The following is a 27,883-nucleotide window of genomic DNA, read 5'->3' as shown; positions in this document are numbered from 1 at the left end:
TGACGTAGAGTGTAGTGTTGAGTTCCACTTTTAAAAATGAAACGATAAATCGATTTTTACAAACATCGTGTTCTATCATCGAAGTTCAAGCTCAAAACATTGTAATTTGTACTTTATTATCATTGTTTTAGGAACGATGTTTTAATGTCTAATAAGATTTATGTAGTAAGATAACATTGAGAATTATGTGTGGAATTTTCTTTGAGAGATGGAGTGGGCAACAGGCAAACATAATAAAAAATCTATTTCCTAATTCCCCACAAATCGAAGCGAAAGTCCGCAAAAAGGTGAAATTTAAATATTCTTCAATTTCTCATTTTATTCAGCTGAGGAAAATATAAAAAAATGCACTCTTACGACGATCGAATCGGTCTGGAGCTACCGTACCAACATACATACAAGATAGGAACATGACCTGACAAACTTTCAGCTTTTATAAAATGACGAAATACTTTGATAAAATATTATCCTTGTAACCAATGATAATTTTACACTATAGATCGGATTACAAAACTGAGCGCACACATGCATTATTTTGGCTAGATGATATTTAGGTATTATTAGTTTCAATAACGTTCGTTGTTGACCACAACTAACATTGAGATATGGAAATTTCCTCATTTGAGCGCCTCATTTTTTATGACCTAGTAACACATCTAACAGTATTTAATAACTTCATTGCTTGTAACTTAACATGGTTTCATAGGTCTTGTTTGCTTTTAGGATATAGGATTGGTATATGAAAAAAACAGGAAGACCACAAATAACCAACCAAGAAGTCTAAAAAAAATCAAATTGCTAATTTGGTTGGAATGGAAGTTACCACTTCAGCAAATCCAGGTGATACAAAGAGCAACAGATAATAAATGATACAATATTAACAAATACAAAAGTTTTATTAATAAAAGTGCCAAACTCAGTCTGTTTTAGTAAAATTATTACATAAAATCTTACAAGGCAATGGTATAACGTAAGATAATCTTAATAGTATTTTGTTTATACAAATTCCTTAGCTCTCTTGTTATCATGCAAATATTTATTAAAGATAATAAAGTATCTTAGTATACAGTGTTAGCTAAATAGTCTAAAATAATAAGTTTATATTGTTCAAAATTTTAACTATCAAACGAAGTGACCGTTAGTAGAATTGGTAGAAACCTCTCTATAAGATAGCTTTCAAGTTCTTTCTTTACATTATTTAGGTATATTGTTTTAATTGGCACCTTAATATACACACACATGCTGCCTGTGTCGAAAAAGATAACGGACTGCTAAACGTAGCACTGTACTGAAAACACTATCATTATTAACACGTAGAGAGAAAAGTCAACAGTATCATCATCGCATTGCCACAAAAAGAGAACTATAAAAAAAAAGGTAAAAAAAAGAGTAGAAAATAATAGAGGCGCCACTATCGCCAATATGACAACACGAATACGAGAAACGTAAACGTAACCTTAACAACGTAACTTTCAAAGCCGACAGAATATTCATTTTTGACAGCATAGTCACTAACAACTGGCAATTTGAACAGTGTTGTAAGAGGGAAAAAAGTTAGCTCCGTTTCTACACTTTTTTGCCAAGCTGTACTTATGCGTCTACACTACAGAAAAACAAGACAATACGATTCGATATTTCGTGTCAGACATATGCCATGCACAATGATGGTCCAAACAAGAATAAACATTGTCAAATTGAAATTATAAGTACTGCAACAATAACAACGGCACGCCGATTAATTGTCTATTGACTTCTCTGTCTACGGTGTTACTGTTAATGACGTGCCAGGTAGAAATACCTAGTCAAATAATAATAAACTACAGTTTTAAGTTTATTACATTAAGTAACAGTGTGACGTCACAAAATGGACTACAACGTTTTTGATGTTTGAAAAAATATACATATTTTAATGTTTCATATAATCTAAATAAATCATCTCAGTGATACATAAATGATATAATCTGCATAACATAGCATTTAAAGTTACACCTATTAAGTATAAAGTAATAATTACCCTAAATCACTCAATGTTTTTAATAACAATTTAGAACAAGATTAACTGTATAGTGTTTATATACAAAATGTGAAATTGAATACAATAAAGATGTAATAGTCAGGTATTTAAATCTTATTTAGATGTGGTGCACGTTGTTTTAACATAACATACTTAAAAATAATAATTTAGTTATTTGTGTTACATTTCACTAACTAGTATAATCTTAATATACTTATACTGTTTAAGTATTATTTATAAAATTGTAATTTGTATGTTTTCACCACAGAGTAACCAGAGTCTTTAAAAACTGCGTGCTGATGAAACCGGTGCAACCCATAAAAAAATCAAACAAAAAAAAAATTTGAAATCGGCCCAGGCGTCTTTGAGTAATCGGTGTACAGACATAAAAAAAATACCGACCGAATTGAGAACCTCCTCCATTTTGAAGTCGGTTAAAAAAAACAAAAGTCACGCGTCTCTTTGACATCCGCCTAAACAATTACAAACTATTTTCATAATTTGTATTTAAAAATTTAACACTAACAACAATTACGTAAATTAATATAATAATCAACTATACCAATAAAAAAATACTCCATCTTATTTCTTTAGTTTTTGTGAACTGTTTTTAAAATATTTAAAAACATAAGATGCCATTTTTCTTGAATAATATTGAAATTGCTGTTGCGACGCTTCGTGTCGTACTGACTCGAGAATGTATTCGTTTTTTAATTCCGTATCCGTGAAGGGTACGACACCGTCATGTTCCATACGATACATACATACATACATACATATTATTGATTAATCTCTGGCTTACACAAATATAATATGTTGGAAGAGTGTCCAATAATGTATAGAATATTGGCATGGTTCACGTATATTGACTACATCCAAACAATAAAAAAATTGTATGAACTTTATTAAGTTCATACAATTGAAATGGAAATTATAAAATAATTAATCATTCCAATTTTTCAATTCCAAGTAATTTTCATGTAACACCATACATTTGTTTTGTGGTTTTTTGAAATCTCATTTAAATATTTAGAATTGGTAAATACATACTTGTTTCTTCATCAAGCAGCAAGTAAATAGTATTTTCGTTAATCACTTTATGTAGGTACATTTTTTATACCTACGTTTTTATTAGTATACCTACAGTAATCATACCAATATTCTATAAAAACAGTAATCAGACAGTGTTTGATTTATTTTCAATATTTTTTTATTTTACAAAGTAAAAACTAACAAGAAATTGTGAACTATGTACAAAGTCTACACACTTATAGATACTACTATATTTACAAGATTTAGTAACTATTCAACTAACAATATTGAGGCACGAACAGTGAAATAGCACCAAATTCAAATTTCATACTAGATGTAGTTGCCATTGTGGCTTTTTAAATGTCATTTACTACTTAAAAACGTTGATTAAATTTAAGCAAAGTGAACTTTAAAATAGTAGCGATTAAGACCACATTATTTTGAAGTAGTTTTATGCTTAAATATTGATCGATGTTTATAAATATGGCTGTTGTCTATAGTCAAAGGATGTTGGAAAACAGAACATATATATAACTTTAAGCAGGTTTTACAAGACAAAATCTTAGAAATACTAGACACTAGACAGGGGGCCTTTTGGCGTCGGGGGGCCTCTCGAAGATGGCGCCTTTTATGGTCGGAAGGCCTTCTGGGGTCGGGGGGCCTTTTGGGGACGGAGGGTCTTTTGGGATCAAGGGGCCTTTTGGAGCCTGGAGCTCATCAGCTGTCTTCAGGTCAAGGCTTACAACTATAGCAAAAACATTACCCTCCTTCGTGTCGTTACAATTTTTTGGTCCTAATTTTTTCCGTCTAGTTCCCTTTCACAACGCACGATAAGGAACTTCGTTCCAATTTTATTGGGATAATAAGCTGGTAATTTATGCACTAAAAGTACGTAATGTGCTTTGTTTGGTTTTTTATATGACGTCATAACTTTTTACGTCACGTGTCGAATTACAAATTCTTCGTAACAAACCAAAGATTTTTTTTCATTTATCTAACTGTCAATGTCAAGTAGCAAAATGGCTATATCAATCTCTTTCAATCAATCAATCAATCTTTTGGAAGATTAGTTTCACAACACTTTTACTTAATTTCGTTATTTAATTTTTTAAAAAGTATATTTTCGCTACTTTGAAATGTACCAATAAATAAGCACCGCAGCGTGGGCGTTGATGTCAATGGTAGCTAGCTACCATTGACATCAATGGTGGTTGGTGTCAATATACGCTGGTATTGGTGTCAATGGACGCTAGCGTTGGTTTTGGTGTGAATGGAAGCTAGCGTTGGCGTTGGTGTCATTGGACGCTAGCGTTGGCGTTGGTGTCAATGTACGCTGGTGTTGATGTCAATGGACGCTAGCGTTTCTGTTGGTGTCAATGGACCCCAGCGATGGCGTTGGTGTTAATGGACGTCAGCGTTGGCGGCCGTGTTCTGTTGGCCGTTGGTCAGCGGTGATTAATCCATTGGAAGGGCGCGGGTGGTGTCCGCATCTCTTCCTCTTTACAAATATTAGTATAGAAGGGGCGCCGGTGACGGTGGTGGCGCCCTACCTGCCGGTTCGGGCTCCGACTCGTTGGCGTCGGTGGACGCTGGCGTTGGCGGTGGCGGTCTGTTGGACGCCCGGTAGTGGCGGTACGCGCGTCGGCGTCCGCCCGACGCCGTCGCGGGGCTTGGCGGAGGGTTGGCGGTGGGGCGGGGGTAGCGTCCGCAGAGACTGTCGGACGCGGAGCCCGCGGAGTTAGACCCCGCGGAGTTGGAACCCATCGAACCGGATCCGGTGGCGCTCATCCTGTATGAATAATACATTTAAGAACTGGTGAACGTCAGAGTGTTTTTTAGGGGTCCGTAGTCAACAAGGAACCCTTATATTTTCGCCATACTGACTGTTCGTCAATCCGTCTGCGGTTTAGCGCAGAGACTGTTACTATAGTAGGAGATCCGGCATAATCCGGCACTCCTGGTGAGTATTATAATATTCATTTAATCTACTTCCCTTTTTGCTTAATTCATAATAATCGTACACTAGTTGAAAGAATATACCCAACAGATTTGAAAACGTTGCCTGCTTTAACACTGCAACTGTGGGGTTGCTAGATATAAACAGTTTATTAATGTTATACAAATATCCCCATAAGTTATTTTATGCTTTACTGCCTTTCATCTAGGTTTCCTAGATTTTGTATGTAAAATGTGTTTGGCCGCAATTAAGCTGAATATTTTCTATCAATCATTTCTTGTCCCAAGTAAATAACAGATGGGGGTATATATTCCTTATGCCGGATCTTAGACCTTGACAAAGGAGATGGTCCAAAATTGTATGGAGCCCAGGTCCAGTCATTGTACCCTAGCGGAAATAAAAGAAAATATTTTTTTTTACTATTTTTGATTATACAAATCTACGAATTTACTTTAATTCTTTCGAAATAATATACATTATCACCCAAGAAATTCAAACAATATTAAGAGTAATAATGGCAGATTGATGACGTTTTCAATGCAGTAATCCATTTGACGTTTGCTGTCAGTTGTCATGTCATACTTGCTCTATGGGCGCCATCTTGTCGATCTTGATATAACTTGGGTTTTAGTTTTATTTATTTCTTTTTATTTAGTTACATTTATTCACTTTAATAAATTTTAATAAGATCCTTGTATTTTTTAAATTTTAATGATACGGGGTACAAGAGTGGACCTGAAATGGACCATCTCCTTTTCAGCTATTATAAAACACATGACAGTATAAACATATCGACGAGTGCTCGGCCGAGCACTCGACCGAACGAAGCGACGAGACAGTAGCTCGGCTCCCGTTCTATCTACTAGGCCGAGTGTCCACCCTCCCGCGTCCCCGCACTGTCTCGCTCGCTCACTCGCTAGGTCTGAACATGCATTGTCTCGCCACTCCACCGACAGCCACATGATTATCGTCACGTCGCCGCATGCGCCTTTTCTTATGATAATTTTCGTTTAAAACAATTCCAAATAAAATAAAATACACCATGTCTGTTAGTAACAAATGGGATGTCATGTCGAAACAACTAGTAAATTTATACAGTTAGATAAACTATATAAAATAAACTACTATATAAACTAAATCCGACGTTTTACTAATAGTGGAATGAGTAACATCGTATATTTTCTAATAATCGTTTTGCGGTCCATCATAATCGAGTTGTAGTCTCAATTTATCTGAACTGTCTGTGCTAATTTCAAAACACGTGTGAACAACTACTCGCTTACATCACTGTCTCGGCCGAGGAACATTTTACTATCTCGCCCTTTTGCTCGGTACGTGTGATCAAGGCATTAGTGTACTGACCCGGAGGAGGGCAGCGAGGTCCTGGCGAGCGGCGGTTTGACGAGCGGGAAGTTGCGCTGCGCGTGCGGCGGGCGGCGCGCACGGCGCAGGCGGCGCAGCGCGGCCCACGCGGCGCTCAGCGCGGCGCCCGCGCCCGCGAACACGCCGCACGCCACCAGCGCGTACGACTGCCCGCCGGGCGCCGGCGTGCCCACCGACACCACCTGCAGATAATAGTAACACACTCAGACCAATTATAGAAGGACCTGTATCGCGCTCATAGTCACGAACAAAATTGTCTGTCATTTTCTGAAGAAAACGAGCTTACATTTGGTATATATCTGATACTAAACTAGAAATTTTTGCCCGTTTTTTACACAATTCAATTACACAAAAAGGTATTTTTACGAAGCTCTTTAACCGACGAACACGATTACAACTATTTTACATCGATTAGATAGAGACAGTTTTTATAATCGCATTAGATCGTTGATCATATACTTTGACAGAAAAGTAACGTCAAGCGAGGCAGGTCCTATACAATAATTGGTCTGAGTTTGTAATAGCTGAAAAGGAGATGGTCCATTTCAGGTCCACTCTTGTACCCCGTATCATTAAAATTTAAAAAAATACAAGGATCTCATTGAAATTTATTAAAGTGAATAAATGTAGGCAGGTCCTATAAAAGGTCCTATAAAATAATTGGTCTGAGGTAACACATAACGCCGCTGGTGATAGTTTAAATAGGCTAGTTGACGCTTTTTTAATAAATGAATAAATGGTCTTAAATAGTTCATTATCGTTCTACTATAGTCGGGCAAGTACATTTATTTTAGTTACATTTCAATTATAATATTTAACACATGTCATAGATAAAATGTCATAATTATTACAAACTAGTAGACGCCCGCGTCTTCGTCCGCGTAAAATTTAGTTTATCACAAATCCCTCGAAAACCATGGATTTTTTCGGGATAAAAAGTAGCCTATGTGTTAATCTATGCTATAATATATCTCAATACCAAATTTCAGCTAATTCGGTTAAGTAGTCGAGGCGTAAAAGAGTAACAAACATTCATATTATCAAAATCATCAGTTTTCGCAAATCTCGGGAAACCATAGATGTTTTCGGGATAAAAAGTAGCCTATGTGTCAATCCAGAGTAAAATCTATTTCCATTCCAAATTTCAGCCAAATCGCTTCAGTAGTAGCGGCGTTAAAGAGTAACAAACATTCAAACATACATCCAAACATCCATACAAACTTTCGCGATTATAATATTGAAGTAGGATTTATTTAAGTTACATTTCCATTATAATATTTAACACATGTCATTGATAAAATGTTATAATTATTACATATGGAACCCTGTGAGGGTGTTGTAACTACAAAGTATAAATAAATTAACTTAACTTAATATAAGTAGAGAGGCCAATTTATTGTTTTTCGGTCAAAAAGTCATTAATTTTATAATATACTTTTTCAAACAAAAAGTTTTTAATGTTGTTAAAAATTAATTATTTTTTTTCTTTCCCTTAATGCTTTGCGGTAATTTATTATACATATTATGCACATTTTGTGCGGGCCAGTACTGTGCATTTTTAAATTTGACTTCGGCTGTACTAAGTTCAATTTACGCGCACTCCCTAGTTTATTTTTTCGTGGCATGTCATTTAATTTTTGAAAAAATTCTAGATTTTCCCTTACAAATTTGCATGTTTCTAAGATATATAAACTGGGTAGGGGTTTCTTTTAGTTTTAACACAAAATTACTGAACCGATTTTTATGAAAATTAAAGGGACCAATCTGGGAGTATAATACTCCTTCAAACAAAAAAAAATATTTTCAGAATTGGTTAAGAAATGACGAAGTTACTTTTTTTTTAAATCAGTTAAAAAGTGAGTGCCTCCTTAATACTTTCACCACCAACTTTTCAGTTGTGTGCATTTTAAGAAATTAAATATAAACGATGAAGGAAAACATTGTGACGAAACGTGCATGCCAGATAATTTTCTTAATTCTCTGCGTGTGTGAAGTTTGCCAATCCGCATTGGGCCAGCGTGGTGGACTAGTGGCCTAACCCTTCTCATTCTGAGAGGAGACTCGAGCTCAGCAGTGATCCGTTGATAATGAATTACCTGGTCCTTGCGCGTGTAGTCGTCACAGAGCGACGGCGCCTCGTCCGCGCCGTCCTCGCAGTGCTGGTGGTTGTCGCACACCAGACGCGGCGCCAGGCACAGCCGCTCGTCGCATCTGTACGTACATTTCAAAATGCTGGCTTGCCTTCATTCAATTTAAGGATCTATTTGTATATTATTAGGGTATACAGTGCTAATTCAATTTACTGAACCATACACTACGCCTGGCCTGACTGTCGGTTTATATCATCGATCGTAGATCGTTAGATGGGCCTCAAAGCGTCGTGGAACTGTCATTGGTTTCGCACATTGAGTACGTCATTACTCGTAACTTTCCCTTTATTCATGGTGTGGCTTGTGTTTTTACACTTCCAAAATTAAGACGAAGGCATAATTTAGGGATTAAAATAAGAAAAAACAGTAAATATTTTTTTATGTCCATGTCCACTCACAGCATGCGCTTGTTACGTACTAAGATAAGATGTGCGTGCACGTCTTTGGGTAATGACATAAAATCGTGCGTTCTTTAATATGGAGGGGCTATATTTATATTGATGGTTTTTATCCTTAAACCGGCCGCAATTGTCGGAGACGGGTTGACATCAAAAGCGGTTTTACAGAGTAAACCACGATTATTGAATAGGAAACTATCAGGTCTAACTATTTCCACTAAGAATGTTACCAATAAACCCTCCAATGGCAGAGAATAACCCTGAGCGAAGTCCTGAACTTGTGTCCGGTATGTAGGGTAAAAGACGTCTTTTAAGACTAGTTAACATTCTCCTTGCCTATTCCAAAATAATCCATGAAGAATTATCTAACAAAAGGTACGAGTGTAAACGAATCGAAAGTCACGACAAAAATGAGCTATGCCGCTGGAGCGGCCTCCCCGCCTAATTCAGAGAACACTTCGTACTATCTCGGCTCGTGATGACACGTGCCTACTGATTGAACGACACAGAGCGGAAGCACACGATGAGTTGCGGCGGCAACTTGCAACCAGCGAGACGAGTCGGGGAGGGGTGAATGCGTTGCGACGTTGGAGCGGCACCGCTCAGTTTTCATGCGTCACGAATTCACAAGGATTTACAGACTGTCCAACGCTGTTACGGCGCTGCAAAGCAACGCATCGTGTGCCCCCGCTCTCACTCGCGCGACACACGCGTCGAGCGACACGTCTGTCGCACGTGTCAGTGTCGTCACCTGAAGGCGTCCGGCAGCGGCGCGTGCGCGCAGTACGTGCCGGTGTTGCAGCCGCCCAGCGCCGCGGCGCACGAGCCGTCCGCGCAGCGCAGCCCGGCGCACGCGTCGCAGCGCGCCTCGTCCGACCCGTCCGGGCAATCGCGCTGCCCGTCGCACCTGTCACAGAATATACACAGTGTGACATAAAACTGTGTCAATATTGCCCAGGCAAGACACTCTCATTAAAGGTTAAATCTCTTGTCTTCAGTCTTCTTACTCTTATTGACGATTTGAATACCCGACGAAATTTTCCAAACGCTGCCCAACCAAGCTGAATTTTTCTATCAGCCTCCTTGTCGAAGTTATTCTTAACGAGTTGTATCATTTGACCGAGATAGTTGTATTCCTAAACAAATTTGATGCTTGTATTATCGACAATTATGGGCATCGTGATGACGTGCTCATTGAGCATGATTTCATCCATGTGTCTTGCCTGTGATGACGTATGGAGCGGAAACGTGGACATTGACGATTGGCCTTATCCACAAATTTAAAGTCGCTCAGCGAGCTATGGAGAGGGCTATGTTAGGAGACTCTCTGAAGGATAAAATCCTGAACGAGAATATTCATAGTAGAACAAAAATAATCGATGTAGCTCAAAGGATTAGCAAACTGAAATGGCAGTAGGCGGGTCATCTGTTGTAGAACAGATGGCCGCTGGGGCAGACGTGTTCTGGAGTGGAGACCGCGTACCAGCAGTACTAGCTAGATAGCCCGACGACATCAAGAAGGTAGTAGGAAGCGGCTGTTGATAATTGATGACAATATTGCCCCCTTTGATGACGTCACGAGAGTAATCAAGCGACAACTCACTTCCACTCCGCAGGTATGCAGCGCGCCTCGGGCGGCGAGGCGGAGACGGCGACAGTCGCGTCGCCAGCGGCGGGCGCGGGCGGCGCGCACTGGAACTGGTTGTCGCCGCACGCGCGCCGCGCGCCGCACCGCAGCCCGCAGCCGCACACGCCGTCCGCGCCGCACGCGCCCGGCGCGCCGCCGCACGCTCGCCCGCCGAAGCACGGATGCTCGCGCGCCACCTACACACAAGTCACAATTAATATCGAAACTTCTACAATATCACGTACGCTTATTATTTTTACGCTATTAAATTTATATACTTAAACAATTGTATATATTGTTATTTGTCTTATAATTATTCGAATTTCCACTATGATACTAATAATAATCTGATAAAAATATCAATAACAAATGATTAATTGCTTTATAATGACAGTAAATGTTGTGTTGTCACAGAGCGAGTTTATTAGTTAAATTTTTATTAATTTCAACTCGAGTATGTCACACTATACTTTTTTAAGAAATCAATTTTTTAAACCTTTGTCTGTCTACTCGGTCGCTTCAGGTGCTCGCTAGTATTTCAATAAGTTAATTTACGAGCTATACTTTTATAAGAAATCAATTTTTTAAACCTTTGTCTGTTTACTCGGTCGCTTCAGATGCTCGCTAGTACTTTAATAAGTCAATTTCACATTGATCTGAATAATGTAGTTGTTTGTGTGCTCACCCTGTGCTGCGGTACGGCGGCGACGAGGCGCGCGAGGTGCGGCAGCGGAGCGGCGGGCACCTCGCGGCGGTGCAGCGGCAGGCGCATGGGCGCGCGCTCGGCGCCGCACAGGTACAGCGCGCCGCCGTACGCGCCCAGCGCGCCCACGCCGCCGCCCTGCCACACCACGCGCCTGCGCACAACACTACACTCTAACATCCGTATTAGAAACGACCTTCACCCATCGGTTTAATGGATGAAGTGTTCTATAACAAATTGAGTTAAAAAATACATTGCTATACTAATAGCATTAACAACTGAGTCTTAGGGCCATAAATCATTTCTCTATATCTATCTCGCTTGCACTTATGGGTCTTATGGAGCCGTCTAGTGAAGGGTGTAACAATGAAAGACATATTATCGATAAGTAAAGTTTATTATCGTATCTTGTTCACAAAATTAAAAAAATTAACAATATTTGATTTAATATAATACATATTTCATATTATATAATTATTAACTAAATAAAATTAATCTTCATCTGAGTCTTCATCATCAGAATCTTCGTCTTCTGCCAAATTTATTATATATTAGTATCCATAGTGCGCAACGAGTAACACATGAATGTATTTATTTAATTGCAGTAAACACATTTATAGCAAAAAAAATACGCAATGCAATTACATTAGAAACCGACCAATCAGAATCGTCCAAATCATTATTGACTCATCATTAGCACGTGCGCAGGTAGCCGTTTATCGATAATTAGGGTGCGCAGGTAGGCGCGCTGCACATTCCTATCTTTTTTGACTTTTATGACCGGACGACTCAGATGATAATGCGCATACTATAGTAGGTTGCCTAAAAGTCTCCTGGCCAAATTATTATTAACCATGTTCGCGCTCGCGCTCTGTTGGTGTCATTCAAAATTCTCCGTCTAACTGACATTACATGTATTATGGGTCTGTGAAGTTGTGAAGTATTAATCTGTCTTGTCACTTTGGTGCACGCGTCGTAATTCATTGTCAAATTTTTTCACCAAGATGTCTGCCTTTACTTACCGAAAAATGTAAACAAATTATTACAACTGCTACAAAAATCGAAGTTACTTTTTATTAATCAACGCTGCCATTCATCCACAAAGTCATTAACAAACCACATTATTAACGATAGGTTAATAATAGTTTAGCCAGGAGTTTTGTCGCATGATCCGAGTGCCTAGTGGGACTTTTAAATTTTTTCATACTGTCACGACCGCGTAAACGTAAGCGCGAATTTCTAAGGAATTGAAACAGCGCCATCTAGTAGCACTCCTGCACAACTGTTTTAATTCCTTAGAAATTGGCGTTTACGTTAACGCGATGGTCAGAGTATGTAACATTGAAACCTCCCACTAGGCACTCTAACTGTTGGACGAGTCAAGGTCCACCGCCAGCGCCGTCACGTTGTTAGCGCGCACAGTGATCACATGATCTGACGTCGGTACCTGTTGGACGAGTCGAGGTCCAACGCGTGTATTTGGCGCGCCACCGCCCAGTACACCGTGCCGCTGGTCTGCTCCACCGCCAGCGCTGTCACGTTGTTGGCGCGCGCGAGCTCCACGCGCGCGGTGCCGTCCACGTTCGCACGCAATATGGCGCCGATGCCCGCGTCACTCCATATAAGAATCCTTTAAATTTAATTACATATAATAATACGAGTTTGCCTTAGACCATATGAATGAATTAAAACTTTAGCTTAAGCCTTTAGCTCCATCTAACAGCGAAGTTCATAGACGTTGCGGGGGAACCCCCAGGGGATCGTTCACCCGCTAGTGTCGAATTCTCAAACGCATAGTTTACGACACTCAGCGGGTGAACGGTCCCCCGAAGAAAGGTAGAGAGAAAGAAAATGTACTCGCGCACTTGTAACATACGAAACGTATGCCACCCTACTCCCTAAGTCCACAGAAAAATGAACATTGATCGCAGCTGCAAGCAAACTCAGACCCTAGCGCTCAGAAATAGGTTTCATATTACTTTGTTGTTAATCTTTGTTTTCGACAAGCGACTATGTTGACTAAAGTAAATATACTAAAAAGTCCTAATATTACGAAATACCTTTTAGTTTGGTGAAAAGCCAAATGCCGAGGCATCATTTTCTCCCCACGCAGTATGACACCGATTGAAGAGTTATTGTCTATTGATGTGGCGTTAATAGAGTCTGTGTCCAAGCAGGTCCAGTAGAGGGCTCGGCCCAGTATATCCAGCACCATGTGGAAGGGTCGGGAGAGGTCAGTGACTATGGTCACGGCATTGGTGACGGCGGAAGTGGTCGAGTGCGAGATGGGTACCCGACGTATGGCGTGGGACTCGTCATCCATCCAATACAGATGCCTGAAACAATAAAGTTATACATATTAAAGCATCTATGATAATCTACCACAACGACCGATTTATAGACTCAGTAGCTCAACGGTAAGAGCGGTTGGGCTCATCACCGAGGGTTGGTGGTTCGATCCCCGCCCCGTTGGTCTACTGTCGTACCCACTCCTACCACAGTCTTTCTTGACTAGTTGGAGGGGAATGGAAATATTGGTCATATTTAAAAGATATGGCAATTTAAAAAAAATAATATTATAAAAAAAAAATAGATCGAGTCCTTTCTCTCTCATAACTTTAGATGGGATTATATTAATGACCTCCAGGAGGAGCTTTTGCTTTTTTATTCTCCATTTGTATTATTTACGCCAGAGACTGTAACATGATGCACGTCGATTCTCTTTCTACAAACGCTAACGCTTTGAAATCTGACATAATGTATGGGAATGACAGATCCAACTTGTGCAAACTTACTTGTTAACCGGATCGTATTCAATGGCGCGAACGCTCTTCAAGCCCGTCAGAGGAATGAACGCATCGTTACACTCGCCGTTGGCTGACATTATACGACCGACAGCGTTTTTTTGGGCGAAAAACAGGTATTCCTCTGGTTCTGAATGAAAAAAAAATTAATGTGTATGTAATAGACAGAGAGGTTAATGTAGATTATGAGATTTCTCCTCTTTCTTAATCTAAGTTAGCAATGAAGATGATTGACATCAAAATATAAAAATAATTCCAGTGATGAATTCGAAGTAGCCTAAATAGTACACAATTATTCCATATACCGGCCCTCTCAGAATATCCGTTCTTAGCGGACATCTACTAAGTATAAACTACCTCCCAACTAAATTTCAACTTTTTAGGTTAAGAGGTTTTTGATATTTCGTGGTGAGTAACCTTAAATTTTTATTATATACTAGCGGACCCGGTCAAGTTTCGTTTTGATATAAGTGCACTTATTCTCTATCCCTACTCTACCCTTCTATACCTCTACCCCTACCCTACCTCTACCCTACCCTACCCCTACCGCTTGACTCTTAAACGTTTGTATGGGAAATAGAAAAGGGCAGTTTTTAGGGTTTTCCCGGAAATTATTTGATTTTTTCTTACATTTTCAACCTTCCCTATACCTCCACGAACATTTCAAGACCAATATAAGATAAATCCGTGAAGCCGTTCTCGAGTTTTAGCGAGACTAACGAACAGCAATTCATTTTTATATATATAGACTAGCAGACGCCACGCGGTTTCATCCGCGTAGTTCCCGTCCCGTAGTGATAAAATATAATATAGCCTTTAGCACCTGGGATAGTGTAGCTTCCCTACAGTGAAAGAAGTTTTCAAATTGGTGAAAAGTGAAAGTAATTTAGGAGCCTATTCAATGCAAACAAAAAATCAAACCTTTCCTCTTTATAATGTTAGTATAGAAGATTGTAAATAAAATAAATATATACCTGAACAAGAGATATTGTCTTTATTGAGGCGGTAGTGTGTGGGACAAGCGCACCGGTAGTCGTTGTTAGGCAAGGGCAGGCACAAGTGTGAACAGCCCCCGTTATCCACGCCGCACTGGTTGGACAGTGTGTCTCGTCCCCTGTGGTACACTTTCAGGTCTGAGATGTAGTCTAACTGGTTGTGGATTGTTTTGCGGTTCGTACCATCGGCTTTCTTCGACACTTCTATGAGGCCTACGGAAATAGATAAAAAAACTATATCGAGCAATCGCTCGACATTTTTAGACCAATGTGACATTTAAAATCATATACTAACTTTATATTATGAACTCACTTAAATGAAAATAATAATGAAGTATCACGTTGGTACTTTATATTAAGATAGAAAAACACAATATAATGGCTGCGGGATATAAAATGTTGCTGTCTCTATCGTCTCATCGAACCAAAATAGAGAGTGATATATTATATACAATGTGTTAGGTAAATGGTATAACATCCCGAAAAGTATATCCAGTATATTTTGATCTTTTAAACAGAATTCTGTGTTTAAAATAATTTATTTAATAAAAAAATATTTCAAACTAAATTTCAAAATTATAATTTTAAAAATGTGTTGCGTGACCCTAACTGTATTTGAATAACAGCCGTGTGACGCGTACTTAATTGAACTATTTTCTATCAAAATTATATTAGTTGTAAGAAGTGAATTGATTTGATACCTTTACAGCATTACCTTTCTTCAACATTAATAACACAGTTACAACACAATGCCCAGTCACATTAAACTATGAATAATGTTGAATGTAGGTACATATCTTTCGTCGTAAGTCCTACGAGTTTCTGTTAATATGCCATTGGCAGCCAATGGCAGCACCAACACCTAAAATAAAATAGTACTTACCAGTGTTCCAATCGCCCCAAAACACGCGGTCCGCATACAAGGCGAGAGCAAACGGCATCGGTATGTTATCGGCCAGCACCTTCCGTCCCGTGCCGTTCAGGTACGCGAACTCTATGACGGGCGGGTCTAGTGCTGCCCAGTACATCGTGCGCGTATCGTAGTCTATGGCCAGGGCGTGCACGCGGCCTACTTGTTCAAATACTACCGTCGGGGAGGCCCCGTCCATGGTCGCACGTTTGATGCTCTTTGGACCGAGTTCCGACCAATACATATAGCTGAAATTAAATATTTTTTTTAATATTTCGAAATTACAGACTTGACAGAAGTCTATTCTATTATAAGCAAGTAGGCTTCTATTATTTGACACTTTTATATTTCAAAAATTATGTCGCTTTCTGAGACCTATATAAAACGAAAGAGTATATCTAGCCAGAAGTAAGATTCACTACAAACGCGAGGAAGAAATTTATTCGAATGAGCAGACAAAACTTTGAAATATGTATTAGTTTTTTTTATTTACTACTAGCTGACCCGTTCAAGCTTCGCTTTGACTGACGTGCACTTCTTCCCAATCCTTATTCTACACTACTCTACCCCTACCCTACCCAACCCCTACCCCTCGACTCTTTAACATTTGTATGGGAAATCTAAAAGGGTTGTTTTTATGGTATCCCCGGCAATTATTCTAATTTTTCTCACTTTCAATTCCTTCCCTATACCTCCACGAACATTTCAAGACCAAGATAAGATAAACCCGTTTAGCCGTTCTCGAGTTTTAGTTATTTTTATATATATAGATTTTTTTACCGTCCTATTTCAATGTTTAACTAAATTCTTCAATGCGCAAACACTCGGTCTCTAGTGTCTTATTATAGTATATATATTCAATCTTAGTTTGTTAGAAATTATTATTACAGTTTCTTTAAATTTGTCCTCTATTTTTATCAGGGATTTTTAATGCCTCCCTAAAATAAATTGAGACGTCTAGAAGGCCCTATCAAAGCCCACATTTAGAACCCATGGTAATAAAAATATTAAAAAATACCTACCCTTTCTTAGGGTCCAAGACTATGCTCTTAGGTTTCTTCAGACCCTGCCATATCAACGTGCGTCTACTAGACCCGTCCAGCCGAGCCACCTCTATCCGTTGCGAGCTCGTGTCTGTCCAGTAAATGTTCTGAGCAGACCAGTCTATTGCTAAACCTATAGCAAAAATGTTATAAATACAATATGTAAAAAAATTAAACATCAACTTTGTGAAATTAACTTGAGAAGCTGGGAATAATTGTACCCTTAATGGTCTGGAGTTTGTGTCTTTAATACAGATTCACGGGCTTAGAAGATAATGTTTACCTCAGCAATGATTTCTATTCAGATGTTCATGATAATAACTGGGATTCCTATCAGATGTTCATGATAATAACTGGAACTCCTATCAGATGTTCATGATAATAATTGGGACTCCTACCAGATGTTCATGATAATAACTGGGACTTCTACCAGATGTTCATGATAATAACTGGGACTACTATCAGATGTTCATGATAATAACTAGGACACCTATCAGATGTTCATGATAATAACTGACTGGGTCTTCTGTCAGATGTTCATGATAGTAACTGGAACTCCTATCAGATGTTCATGATAATAACTGAGACTCTTATCAGATGGTTATGATAATAACTGGGATGGATTATGGATAGCTTGACACTACTATTTTTACCGCAATAATACATGGTGAATACAAAAGTTATGTAATTCGCTGAAAGCATAAATTGAAATTTTAATATACCTTCGACCAAGCCCATCCATTCCAGAATTTTCTCCATATTTGATCCATTTATGGAGCATCTGTTTATAGTTTTAGTTTTGCTGTCAGACCAATAGATTTTCGAGCCAGACACGTGGACTGCTAGAGCACTGCAATAACAAATAGACAGAAAGTCTCATTAAAGATATTTTACTGAGAATTTTTTAGCACTAAGGCAGGATTTGTATCTTTTTCACAACCAGCACCTAATGTCTACTTAATTATACAAGGTATCTTGGACTTAGTAAAAATGTTTCTTTTTATTTCTTTGTTTAGTTTTAAGTAAACTTGCAACAATTCAATTTACACAATTTACAATTTGAAGGCCGCGTGGCGCAGTGGGTAGTGACCCTGCTTTCTGCATCCACGGCCGTGGGTTCGATTCCCACAACTGGAAAATATTTGTGTGATGAGCATGGGTGTTTTCCAGTGCCTGTGTATATTTATACATTATATATGTGGTATATAATTGTATATTAATATTATAATATCAACTATCTTAGCACCCATAACACAAGCTACTCTGTATGCTTACTTTGGGGCTAGATAGTGATGTGTATTGTTTAAGTATAAAAAAAAAAAAAAAGTAGTGGGGCCTTAGTCAAGTGGCATGTCGATTCTACAAACGCTAACGCTTCGAAAACTAAAAAAATGTATGGGATTGACAGATCCGATCGTCAACTTGCACCACGTGACCTGTCGATAATGAATGTCATTACCATACATTTTCTAATTATTGAAGAAGACTATTGAAGTTTGTATAATCGACATGCCACTTGGCTAAGGCCCTGTTCTTTTTACGCCGATCTCCGTTAGAATAGAAGTTTCTTAGTTTTTACCGAGTTTAAGATCAATTTATTACAACTGTAATGAATATAATTGTTTCATTTATTTTCTTACCTGACTTCCTTCAACTCTTTGATGGGCAGAACTGCGTCATTATTTTCATTCTCAATACTGATTCGTCCGATCACATTCTTCCTGCTGTATATAAGGAATGCTTCAGGCTCTATGCACGTCTTGCGATCTTTGCCCAGTTCCAGGCCTAAAAGATTTACATTTTATACACATATATCAAAATTTCACTACCATGTCAGATGTTCAATCTGACATGGAAATATGAAAGATTAGCAATTTGTGAAAATATTAACATGGTAACTAACCTACTTAGTCTGATCTCACGTCATGTAAGGATGTACCAATGTTTGTTAAATTCTGAGCTCAGAGTTGGGGAGTTGGTGGTATTCACCATCGTGCCTCACATAATAACATGATAGTGACCATCACAAAATTAAAAATATTTAACTTTAAACCTAACAACCAAGTACAGTGGTGTGGTAAAACTAAGCTTAAATATAATTGCCTCTCTTCTATAGCGCGGGACTTATTACTTATGGACCTGCCTCGCTGGACGTTACGTTCTTGTCAAAGTAAGTATATGATCAACGATCGAATCTGATTATAATAACTAAAATTGTAGATATAGAATCAATGTTTCTTAGATGTAATTTTGTTCGTGGGTTAGAGAGCTTCGTAAAAATACCTTTTTGTGCACTTGAAGTGTGTTAAAAACAGACAACAACTTTTAGTTTAGTATAAGATATATACCTAATCTAAGCTCATTTTCCTCGAAAAACGACAGACAATTATATTCCTGAATTTGCGATACTATTCTTTATGTAATTAGTCTCAGAATGCGGGAGGTCAGGTCCAGCAGTGGTCTAATAAAACAGGCTGATAATGATGATTATAAGACTAAAATTCACACCAAAGAACATTTTTATATGGTGTGCTTCCCTTATATTTTATAATAAATATTATTTTATAACCATAGACAAATAGAGCCACTTACCTAGAGGACAGCTACAGACGTGGTCGTGCGGACGGTTGAAGCACAGATGGGAGCACTGTCCGTTGTGGTCGGCGCAGGGGTTGTGGCCCAGCGGCTCGCCCAGTCGGAACGCCTTCACGCCCATCATGTTGGCCATCTGTTCCACCACCGCTTGCCTTTCTAAACCTAACCAATACAAAATAAATATATTAAGAAAATACACAGACAAACATAACTAGCAATCTAAATTTACTTTTAACAATATATTATATCGATTGTATTTTTTAGATTGTCAAAAAGTAAACTGTGTGGCAATACCATAATTAAGTAATAAAGACGAATTTATTTTATTTATCGTTTTTTTGAGTTATTTTTTTGTATCTTTCTTATTCAACTTGCTTTTTCTTTCTTGTAAGATTACACTTCTTGAAGCTAGAGAGTTTATTAGTTTGTTTGTTTGCTTGAACGCGCTAACCTCAGGAACTACTAGTCCGATTTGAAAAATTCTTTCAGTGTTAGATGGCCCATGTATCGAGGAACGCTATATTTTATCCTCGTAAGCTTACGGGAAGGGGAACCACGCGGGTGAAATCACGCGGCGTTAGCTAGTGAAGGTATAATGCAGGTCTATTCTGAAATCTCTCGTACATTACAGAGATAGCAGAATGTGAAACTTCTTGTGTGCATACTTTCTTTTCTGTAGGGGGAAAGACCTCATGAACATTCCTACTGGCTAAAAAACCCATCCTACATCTTAATGTATGGTGTATTGTTTGATTTTAATTTAAATAAATGACTATTATTATACTATTAACTATTGACATACCCGTGTCTTTGTTGATTCTGTCCAGGGTCCGCCTCTGCATGTCCGTCCAGTACAAGTGCGGTCCGAGCAGCGTGAGCCCGAAGATGTGAAGGATGTCGCTACTGTGCAGCTCGCGCCGCTCCGACCCGTCCATGTTACACACCTGGAACAATATCATATTTAACCAACTACAAAAAAGGAGGTTATCAGTTTGTCCTAAATGTATGTATTGCCAGAATTGCAGATTTTGCGTTAGTACGAGCTTCTAAACATATGTTGCAAAGGACACAGGAACAGGAAGGACACAGGAGGTAGGAACATACACCCTGTACGTCTTACCGGTGCTGCCCCAAACGGATTTTTAAAAACCGTTAGAGGAAAAGAGTTGAGTCCGACCGAAATTGGTTTTCTGGCCGAAAACAAAACCTCTATCGATATCGATATCGAATCGATCTACCCTCTTTCTCGTTCTTTTTCTTTTTTCAACAACCTCGCGTTTATGGCTGTTTAGGCAAACCACACTCACGACATCGCTTTTGTTATTATGCGTATCGCGGCGCCCTATTGGTTTGCACAATTCTACCACCGGTGGTAGAATTGTGCAAACCAAGAGGGGGGAGATTCTGCCCCTAACAGCTGACTTCACTTCTCATCTCGCAACTTCAGTTCCGTCGTGACCACGATCCATGCAACTGGGTCGAAATATCCACATTAAAAATCTCGTCTTTTTATCGTGGTATGTACCCGTTTAAATAACTAATTATTCATAATGAACAAGCACGAAATAAATTTAAAATCATTAGTTCATTTACAGGCTGGTTTATAATACTCACCTCTATCTTATGTGTTCTTGCATCTCCCCAGTACAACTTATTGTTTTCAGTGTCCAGAGCAATCCCATTGGGCCAAGTTAGTTTTTCAGAGACCAGCATCATCCGGTCAGTTCCGTCCAAGTTGGCTCGCTCGATCTTCGGCTTCTTCTCATTCCAATCAGACCAGAACATCCAACCGGCGGTCGGGTGGAGAGCTATTGCTCGTGGGTCGTACAGATCGTCGTGGATTATGACCTTTAGTGAACATAAAATTATTATTATTATTAGGCTAGTTGACACTTTTTTTAAATGATCTTAAATAGTTCAATAATGTTCTACTAGATGTAATTTTTTTTCATATTTTTTGAGACGTGATTACATGGAAATTTTAGTTTTTAAATATGTTTTTGGCAATATGAGCCAAAACGCCTGTCGGCCATGATGGATCCTGATTCCATGAACTACACGAAATTAATATTCTTTGTATTCTTGATATGAATCAACTACCCTATTATGAAATGTTGTGGAGAAAATGGTTTTTATAAAAGATAATACTTTTACTTAACTTAACTTAACCCAGAATGGTCATGGGTTTGATCCCCACCCAGTGAACTATTGTCATACAGGCCTAACATTGTCTCTCCGACAAATTCGTAGCGAAAGGGAATATTGATCATATTTAAAAGATAATGGCAAATATTGTTTAAGAAAAGTTATGTCACTCAAAACATCAGGCAGGCTTAGTTTACAAGCACTTTTGTAAAGTCAGGTTTGTCAGTTTGTAGTGATGATAAAGCTTACCTTCCTCGCGCTGCCGTCCAGCCTAGCAACAGTGATGGTGTCCGAGACGGGGTCAGTCCAGTATATGTTCCTCGCGAGGGGGTCTATCGCGATACTGTCGGGCACGCCGTTGCTGTGTATGACCACAGACTGTTCGCTGCCGTCCAACCGCGCGCGGGATATGGTTTTTGACTGAAAAACAAACATTGTAGACTGAGAGCCTGTGGAAGTCAGATATACTTCATTTTATAAAGGCTGTGATAAGTCTATGCCCTTTACTATAGGTAAGTATTATAGCCAATAGACTACTTGACACTTTTTTTTAAATGGTCTTAAATTGTTCACCATCATTTTAATCATTTTACTAGATTAAAAAAAAAATCATATTTTTTGAGACCTGAATACATAAGAATGTTAATTTTTACATATTTTTTTGAAAATACGAGCCTAAACGCTATAGCCAAGATGGTATAGAGGTATATTTTATTGTTTCATGACATCTCTTTTGAGACTAAACTTTACCCAAAACCCAAAAGGTTTAGTATTTGTCAAAATTATTAGTTTGATGTTTATTCCTTTAGTACATCAAGTAACACAGTGACGTCACAAAATGGAAGACAGCATTATTGACAAATTTATTTAAGAAAAATTTATAAAAAAAAATGTAAAGAAAGGAAGCAGACATAGCAATAGAAAGCCTGGGGTGCGATTCCGCTATTTTACACTCATTGACGAACTTTTCGTCTATAACAAGTCTCATTCGAATTTAACTTTGTTTATAGGGTGCCAAAATTAAAATTTCATTCACCAAGTTGCCATGGAAATAAACAATGTCACAGCACTGTAACTTTACTGAATGCAGAAGCATGTTAAGTATAATCTTTGGGTTGCCCATCCATATTATCTTGTTATGCTAAGTCATATTAAGCTATGTAGGTATAAAAATGGGGTTTAACTTCCTTTTATTTGGTTATTAGTTTTAAGATGTGAGAATGATACAGAAATCTTACCTGACTGTCAGCCCAGTAAATGTATTCAGTTTTCGGATCAAAGTCTACAGTGAGGGCCCTCTTCAAGTCTTTCAAGGGCAGGGTATAAGGGGTAAAGTCAGGTGAATCCAGCGATATCTTGGATATGATGGACCGTTGGGCCACTAATAGCATAGACTGTGGCGAGTTGTAGCAGGTAGTGTTGGTATCCTCTTTTAACTTCACCCCAGTCGGACACGCGCAAACATAGCCTGAAAAAAGACATACAAATAAAGATGTTTAAAAGAAGTTGTCCATCCAGACCACCCTTACAGCTTTTGGCTAATTTTGAGTTTATATTATTCCAAATGTCGCTCAAGGGGACATTTTCAAGCACTTTTAACTCACTGATTCCAACAAAATGTGACAAAGTGCCCAAATATGACATTTTAAAATTTTCGTTTTTTGTGTTTACTGTATGACTCTACTGGTTATTTCCCATGGCACAGTAAGCTATACATTTAATTTATTTGGAAAGAACAATATGTCCTGCCTGCATGGATGTTTTTAAATCCATATACCCTTTCTTAAAGGAAAGACTTCTGAGTTAATTAAAACCTTAAAAATTACCTGGTGGGGTTGGTGATAACAGGCACAGATGTGAACATCCCTCATTGTCTTTACAAGGATAGTCTCCAGTGGGCATCAGCTGCCTGCTCCGGTCGTACACTTTAATGTCAACAGGCACCGGGTCTGACTTGATGACCTCTTTTATACCTCCATTTGTGGATATGTCCCATGTATATATTCCCCTGGAAAGAAATTTAAGAGGATCAGAACAACAAAAAAGCGTAAAAATTAATTTTATTAATTACAAATATCATTGTGACACGAGAATCTAAATACATAATATTATATAACTCAAAGGTGACTGACTGTCATAGTAATCTATCAACGCACAGCCCAAACCACTAGACAGATCGGGCTGAAATTTGGCATGCAGATGTTATGACGTAGGCATCTGCTAAGAAAGGATTTTGATCAATTCTACCCCCAAAAGGGGGGTAAAAGTTTGTATGAAACTTTGTCAATTTTAAACTGATCGGGCTGAGATTTCACATGCATTAAGCATTTCGCATGCATAAGGCATCTCCTAAGAAAGGATTTTGATAAATTCCACCTCTAAGTGAGGATAAAATAGGTGATGAAAGTAATAATATTCTTTGATTTTCGACTGAAATTAAAGATTGGATCTACTATGATGAAGATGTTTGCTTAAATAGGAACAACCCCCATGTGGATAAAATAAGGGATGATGGAGGATCTCCTTTGTACTGCGGCAACTGAAGTGATTTTGCTGAAATTTGTAATAGAAGTAGATTTTACTCTGGATTACCACATATGCTAATTTTCATCCTGGAAAAGTCCATGATTCCCGCGGGATTTGTAAAAATCTGAATTCCACGCGGACGAAGTTGTGGTAGTTAAAGAAGTCTTGTTTGAGGAACATCAGAAAGTACTTATTGCCTTACAACTTATTTTGCCTCACAAAAGATAAAGAGGAGTTTACAAAGTTGACTGCCAACCATTGCTAGTCAGAGAGACACTCAAAGAAGAAGTTAAAGTGCCAATTCTGTATATTTACATAATTTTAAAAGTGAGTAAGCTCCATAAAAACTTACCAAGTCTTCCAATCAGTCCAGTAAAGCTTTTCATTGAAGTATGTTAAAGCGTATGGATATTTCAAACCATCCTTAACTATTCTCTTCCGTTTATTACCATTAAAGTCTATCATATCTACAAACTGTAGTTTGGCATCGACCCAATATATTAAATTGTTATTGTAGTCCACAGTGATGCCGTTGGGCCAGAATATGTTGTCTTTCACTATTATTTTGCGAGTTGTGGGGTCACCGTTCATACCAGCTCTTTCAATCTTGGGTATTTCACCCCAGTCAGTCCAAAACATTAAACTGGAAAGAACACAACAATTTTAAACATTGAAGATAGGTCATTTCAGCATCTGCCCTTCTCATCTTTATAGCAATTAATTCATAACTTTAACAGAAGGTAACAGCTGCTCAATCGAAAATATCACACCCTTTAGTTCCAACTGGACGTAAGGAAAGCAATATTTTCATTGTTTATTGGTCACTGCTAATTTCAGTGTAATAAATCCTGCTTCTATACAGCATATTTTATAGTATGTATCTCCTCAGAATGAGAGGTATTAGGCCAATAGTCCACCACTCTGGCCCAATGCAGATTGGCAGACTTCAAACAAGCAGAGAATTAAGAAAATTCTCTGGTATGCAGGTTTCCTCACAATGTTATTCCTTCAAAGTTTGAGACATGTGATAATTAATTCTTTAAAATGCACACAACTGAAAATCTATTGCAGTGTAATAATGCCTGCTTCTATACAACTTATTTTATAGTATGTAGAATAGTTGTTAGTTAATAATTTTTTTCAAAACTTACCCTTCTTTAGGAACTAAAGCAATGGCCCTTGCCAGGTCCACCTCAGTCCAGAATAGAACTTTTCTATATTTGTGCTCTATACTAATTACTTCTATTCTATTAGTTTCTCCATCTGTCCAATAGATTTTGTCTGTATACCAATCTATTGCAATACCGGTAGGAGTAATAATTCCTTCTGACACTATTTTCATCTGAAATGATAGTAGTCTTTAAATAATCTTAAAGGGAATGCCCATCACCGGCCCAGGCCTACCCTAACCGCCCGGCAAAATCTTGATAATTCTACTATAATATCATAATCACTAATAATCATAATAAAATAATAAGTAATTACATTATCAAAAGAAGATTGCTACATTATTCAATTCATCTTAAATTTGTCCACAACGGGACAAACTAATATCTCTGGCCATACAGTTTGAGTTTTACTATAATTTTTGAGGATCTTTTAAGTTTTGACCAATTATTATCACCATTATCTAATAATATTTTTATAAAACTGATGTTTCAAAAGTGCTTTAAACTAAGCCTAATTGATCTAAATGAATTTTGATTTTAATTTATAAGTAAACTGTACATTTCACAGGGCAAAAAGCCCATCTCATAAAATTGAAACACTGCCGTGTTTATCCTCAGGCACAAGTGTTAAGCCTCATGTGCCTAATCTATTTATTGCATGTGGTTCATTATAAAACATTACTGTCTCTTATCTTAGATTTAGTTGTAGTGATCATTAGGTACGAGTAGGCAGATGTGAGTAGGAGGATATGAGTAGGCGGCTTATACTAATGCTTGCCAATAAACAAATTAGAAATGAAGGTACAAAAATGCATGTTATTTAATAACTTATTTACTTTAAACTATGTATTGTTTGTTTATAAAATGTTTTTCAAAAAATATTAACTAAATCTAATTGTTCTAAACTTAATAATCAAATTTATTTTCATTAATTTATGAATAAGTTAATTATATAAAATAATTATTAGGTGTGAATGACTAGCGATTTATACCCTCATTTTTAATTTGTTTGTTGGTAGACAGTACACATTGAATAAGGCTGTAGTATAGGGTACAGCAAAGGGGAATTATAAACTGATTATAAACAGTCATTATTTTTTTCGTTTTTTTTTTTTATTTTTCTCTCAACTTGTATGGGTGGTTTAGGTGGGCCTTTTGTTTAGACCTTCTTTAATAAAAAATATATTATTAACATACCTTTTCTCCCGAATGGGTGTTGTTGTACTCCATACATTGTATCAATTCCGCAGTCTGGTCCGACCAGCATATTAAATTACTTTTGCACAGGAAATCAACAGCTGAGCCTTGCTCTAATCCTTTGATTATTGCATTGATTTTACTCAATTTGGATATATTTGCCACACGAATATCTGTCGCCGTTGAATACAACAACACCGGATTGCTTATGCTAGAGTAGTAGCCTAGTAAACAAATAGTAAAGTTATAAATGAATGAAAAAATTATAAATGAAGTTACATATTATTCGAAATTCAAATTATAATAACATACCTTTTAGTTGCAAAAACATTAACAAACAAAACACATTTATAACATTTTGTATTATTTTGTCAGCTTGAACTATTCTTCGGCGCTTCGTCATAATGATAACAAACGAATCCAAAGGAACACCTCATGGGTCTAAAGTATTTATTGCACATAAACTTATAAGGCACGGGTAGGAATATGCATAATAAATAAAATTATGAAAACTACATAATTTGGTTTAAGAACTATTTCAGATTTTTCCAAGAAATTCAACGAGTTTTGTATTGTACAGAAATAGGAGAATAGCACAGCCACAGATCCAAAAAAACACAACAACCACAACAGAACAGCCAAACCAAACCACAGAACACTAATACTTGAATCAAACACTGACGCCAGATAATAATTTGACGCTATAGACTAAAGAAATATGTAGCACTTGTTGTCGTCATAATGTGGTTGTCATTGCATAGCTTAGACCAATTAACTTAGGACGTGCCTCGCTACACGTTACCACTCTATTAAGTATACTAAGATCACGATCTAACGTATTTATAAAAACTGTTTATATAGAATCGATGTTTCATTGTTGTAATCATTGTAGGTAATCGTTTTTGTCATGTAAAGAGCTCCCTTAAAATACCGGTTTGTGTCTAAAAGATGAGGTTACGGTTCATTTGTAAGTATTTCTACCGTAATTATGTCAAATTTGTAATAAAAAAATGCAGAAGAATCGATTCTTCTAACGGAATAGCAAAACATCGATCACGTCCTCGTGTAATCGAAGATTCTGTGATAGTAGTGTGATAGTCTAAGCGATGTATTTATTGTGTAAAAATTTTCGTGTTTATTGCGAATCAATTACGTTGTGTGTAGTGTAAGGACACCGGCTCAGACTATCTAGCGACCAGCCCCGCTCGTTACCCCTCTGTCAAATTGTATGATCT

General features: G+C 37.8%; 1 protein-coding gene across 1 annotated transcript; it reads right to left on the bottom strand.

Moving 5' to 3' along the window:
- Positions 1-877: 877 nt before the first annotated feature.
- On the bottom strand, positions 878-27,289 carry LOC112048940 (low-density lipoprotein receptor-related protein 6). The gene is made up of 24 exons (XM_052881954.1): positions 26,961-27,289; positions 26,649-26,872; positions 25,434-25,624; positions 24,635-24,925; positions 23,583-23,764; positions 22,995-23,224; positions 22,006-22,176; positions 21,226-21,459; positions 20,414-20,555; positions 19,609-19,773; positions 18,657-18,801; positions 17,739-17,866; positions 16,996-17,149; positions 15,947-16,221; positions 15,043-15,276; positions 14,060-14,198; positions 13,325-13,600; positions 12,712-12,894; positions 11,247-11,418; positions 10,538-10,758; positions 9,686-9,841; positions 8,483-8,597; positions 6,366-6,568; positions 878-4,835 (listed from the first exon to the last, which is right to left on the bottom strand). Exons 1-24 carry the CDS (start codon positions 27,049-27,051, stop codon positions 4,556-4,558), a joined length of 4,602 nt encoding a protein of 1,533 aa, XP_052737914.1. The 5' UTR covers positions 27,052-27,289; the 3' UTR covers positions 878-4,555.
- Between the last annotated feature and the right edge of the window lie 594 nt (positions 27,290-27,883).

Source organism: Bicyclus anynana, chromosome 6, assembly GCF_947172395.1.
Source record: "Bicyclus anynana chromosome 6, ilBicAnyn1.1, whole genome shotgun sequence".
Lineage (NCBI taxonomy): Eukaryota > Metazoa > Arthropoda > Insecta > Lepidoptera > Nymphalidae > Bicyclus > Bicyclus anynana.
The sequence above is the reverse complement of the archived record's forward strand: the minus strand, read 5'-3'. Positions and strand labels throughout refer to the sequence as shown.

Excerpts from the sequence above, each read along its gene's own strand:
- LOC112048940 (XM_052881954.1), bottom strand. The coding sequence starts at position 27,051 with ATGACGAAGCGCCGAAGAATAGTTCAAGCTGACAAAATAATACAAAAT. Across the intron at positions 13,601-14,059 it reads GAATACGATCCGGTTAACAA|GCATCTGTATTGGATGGATG; the intron begins GTAAGTTTGCAC and ends TTATTGTTTCAG. Across the intron at positions 11,419-12,711 it reads GACCTCGACTCGTCCAACAG|GCGCGTGGTGTGGCAGGGCG; the intron begins GTACCGACGTCA and ends TGTTGTGCGCAG.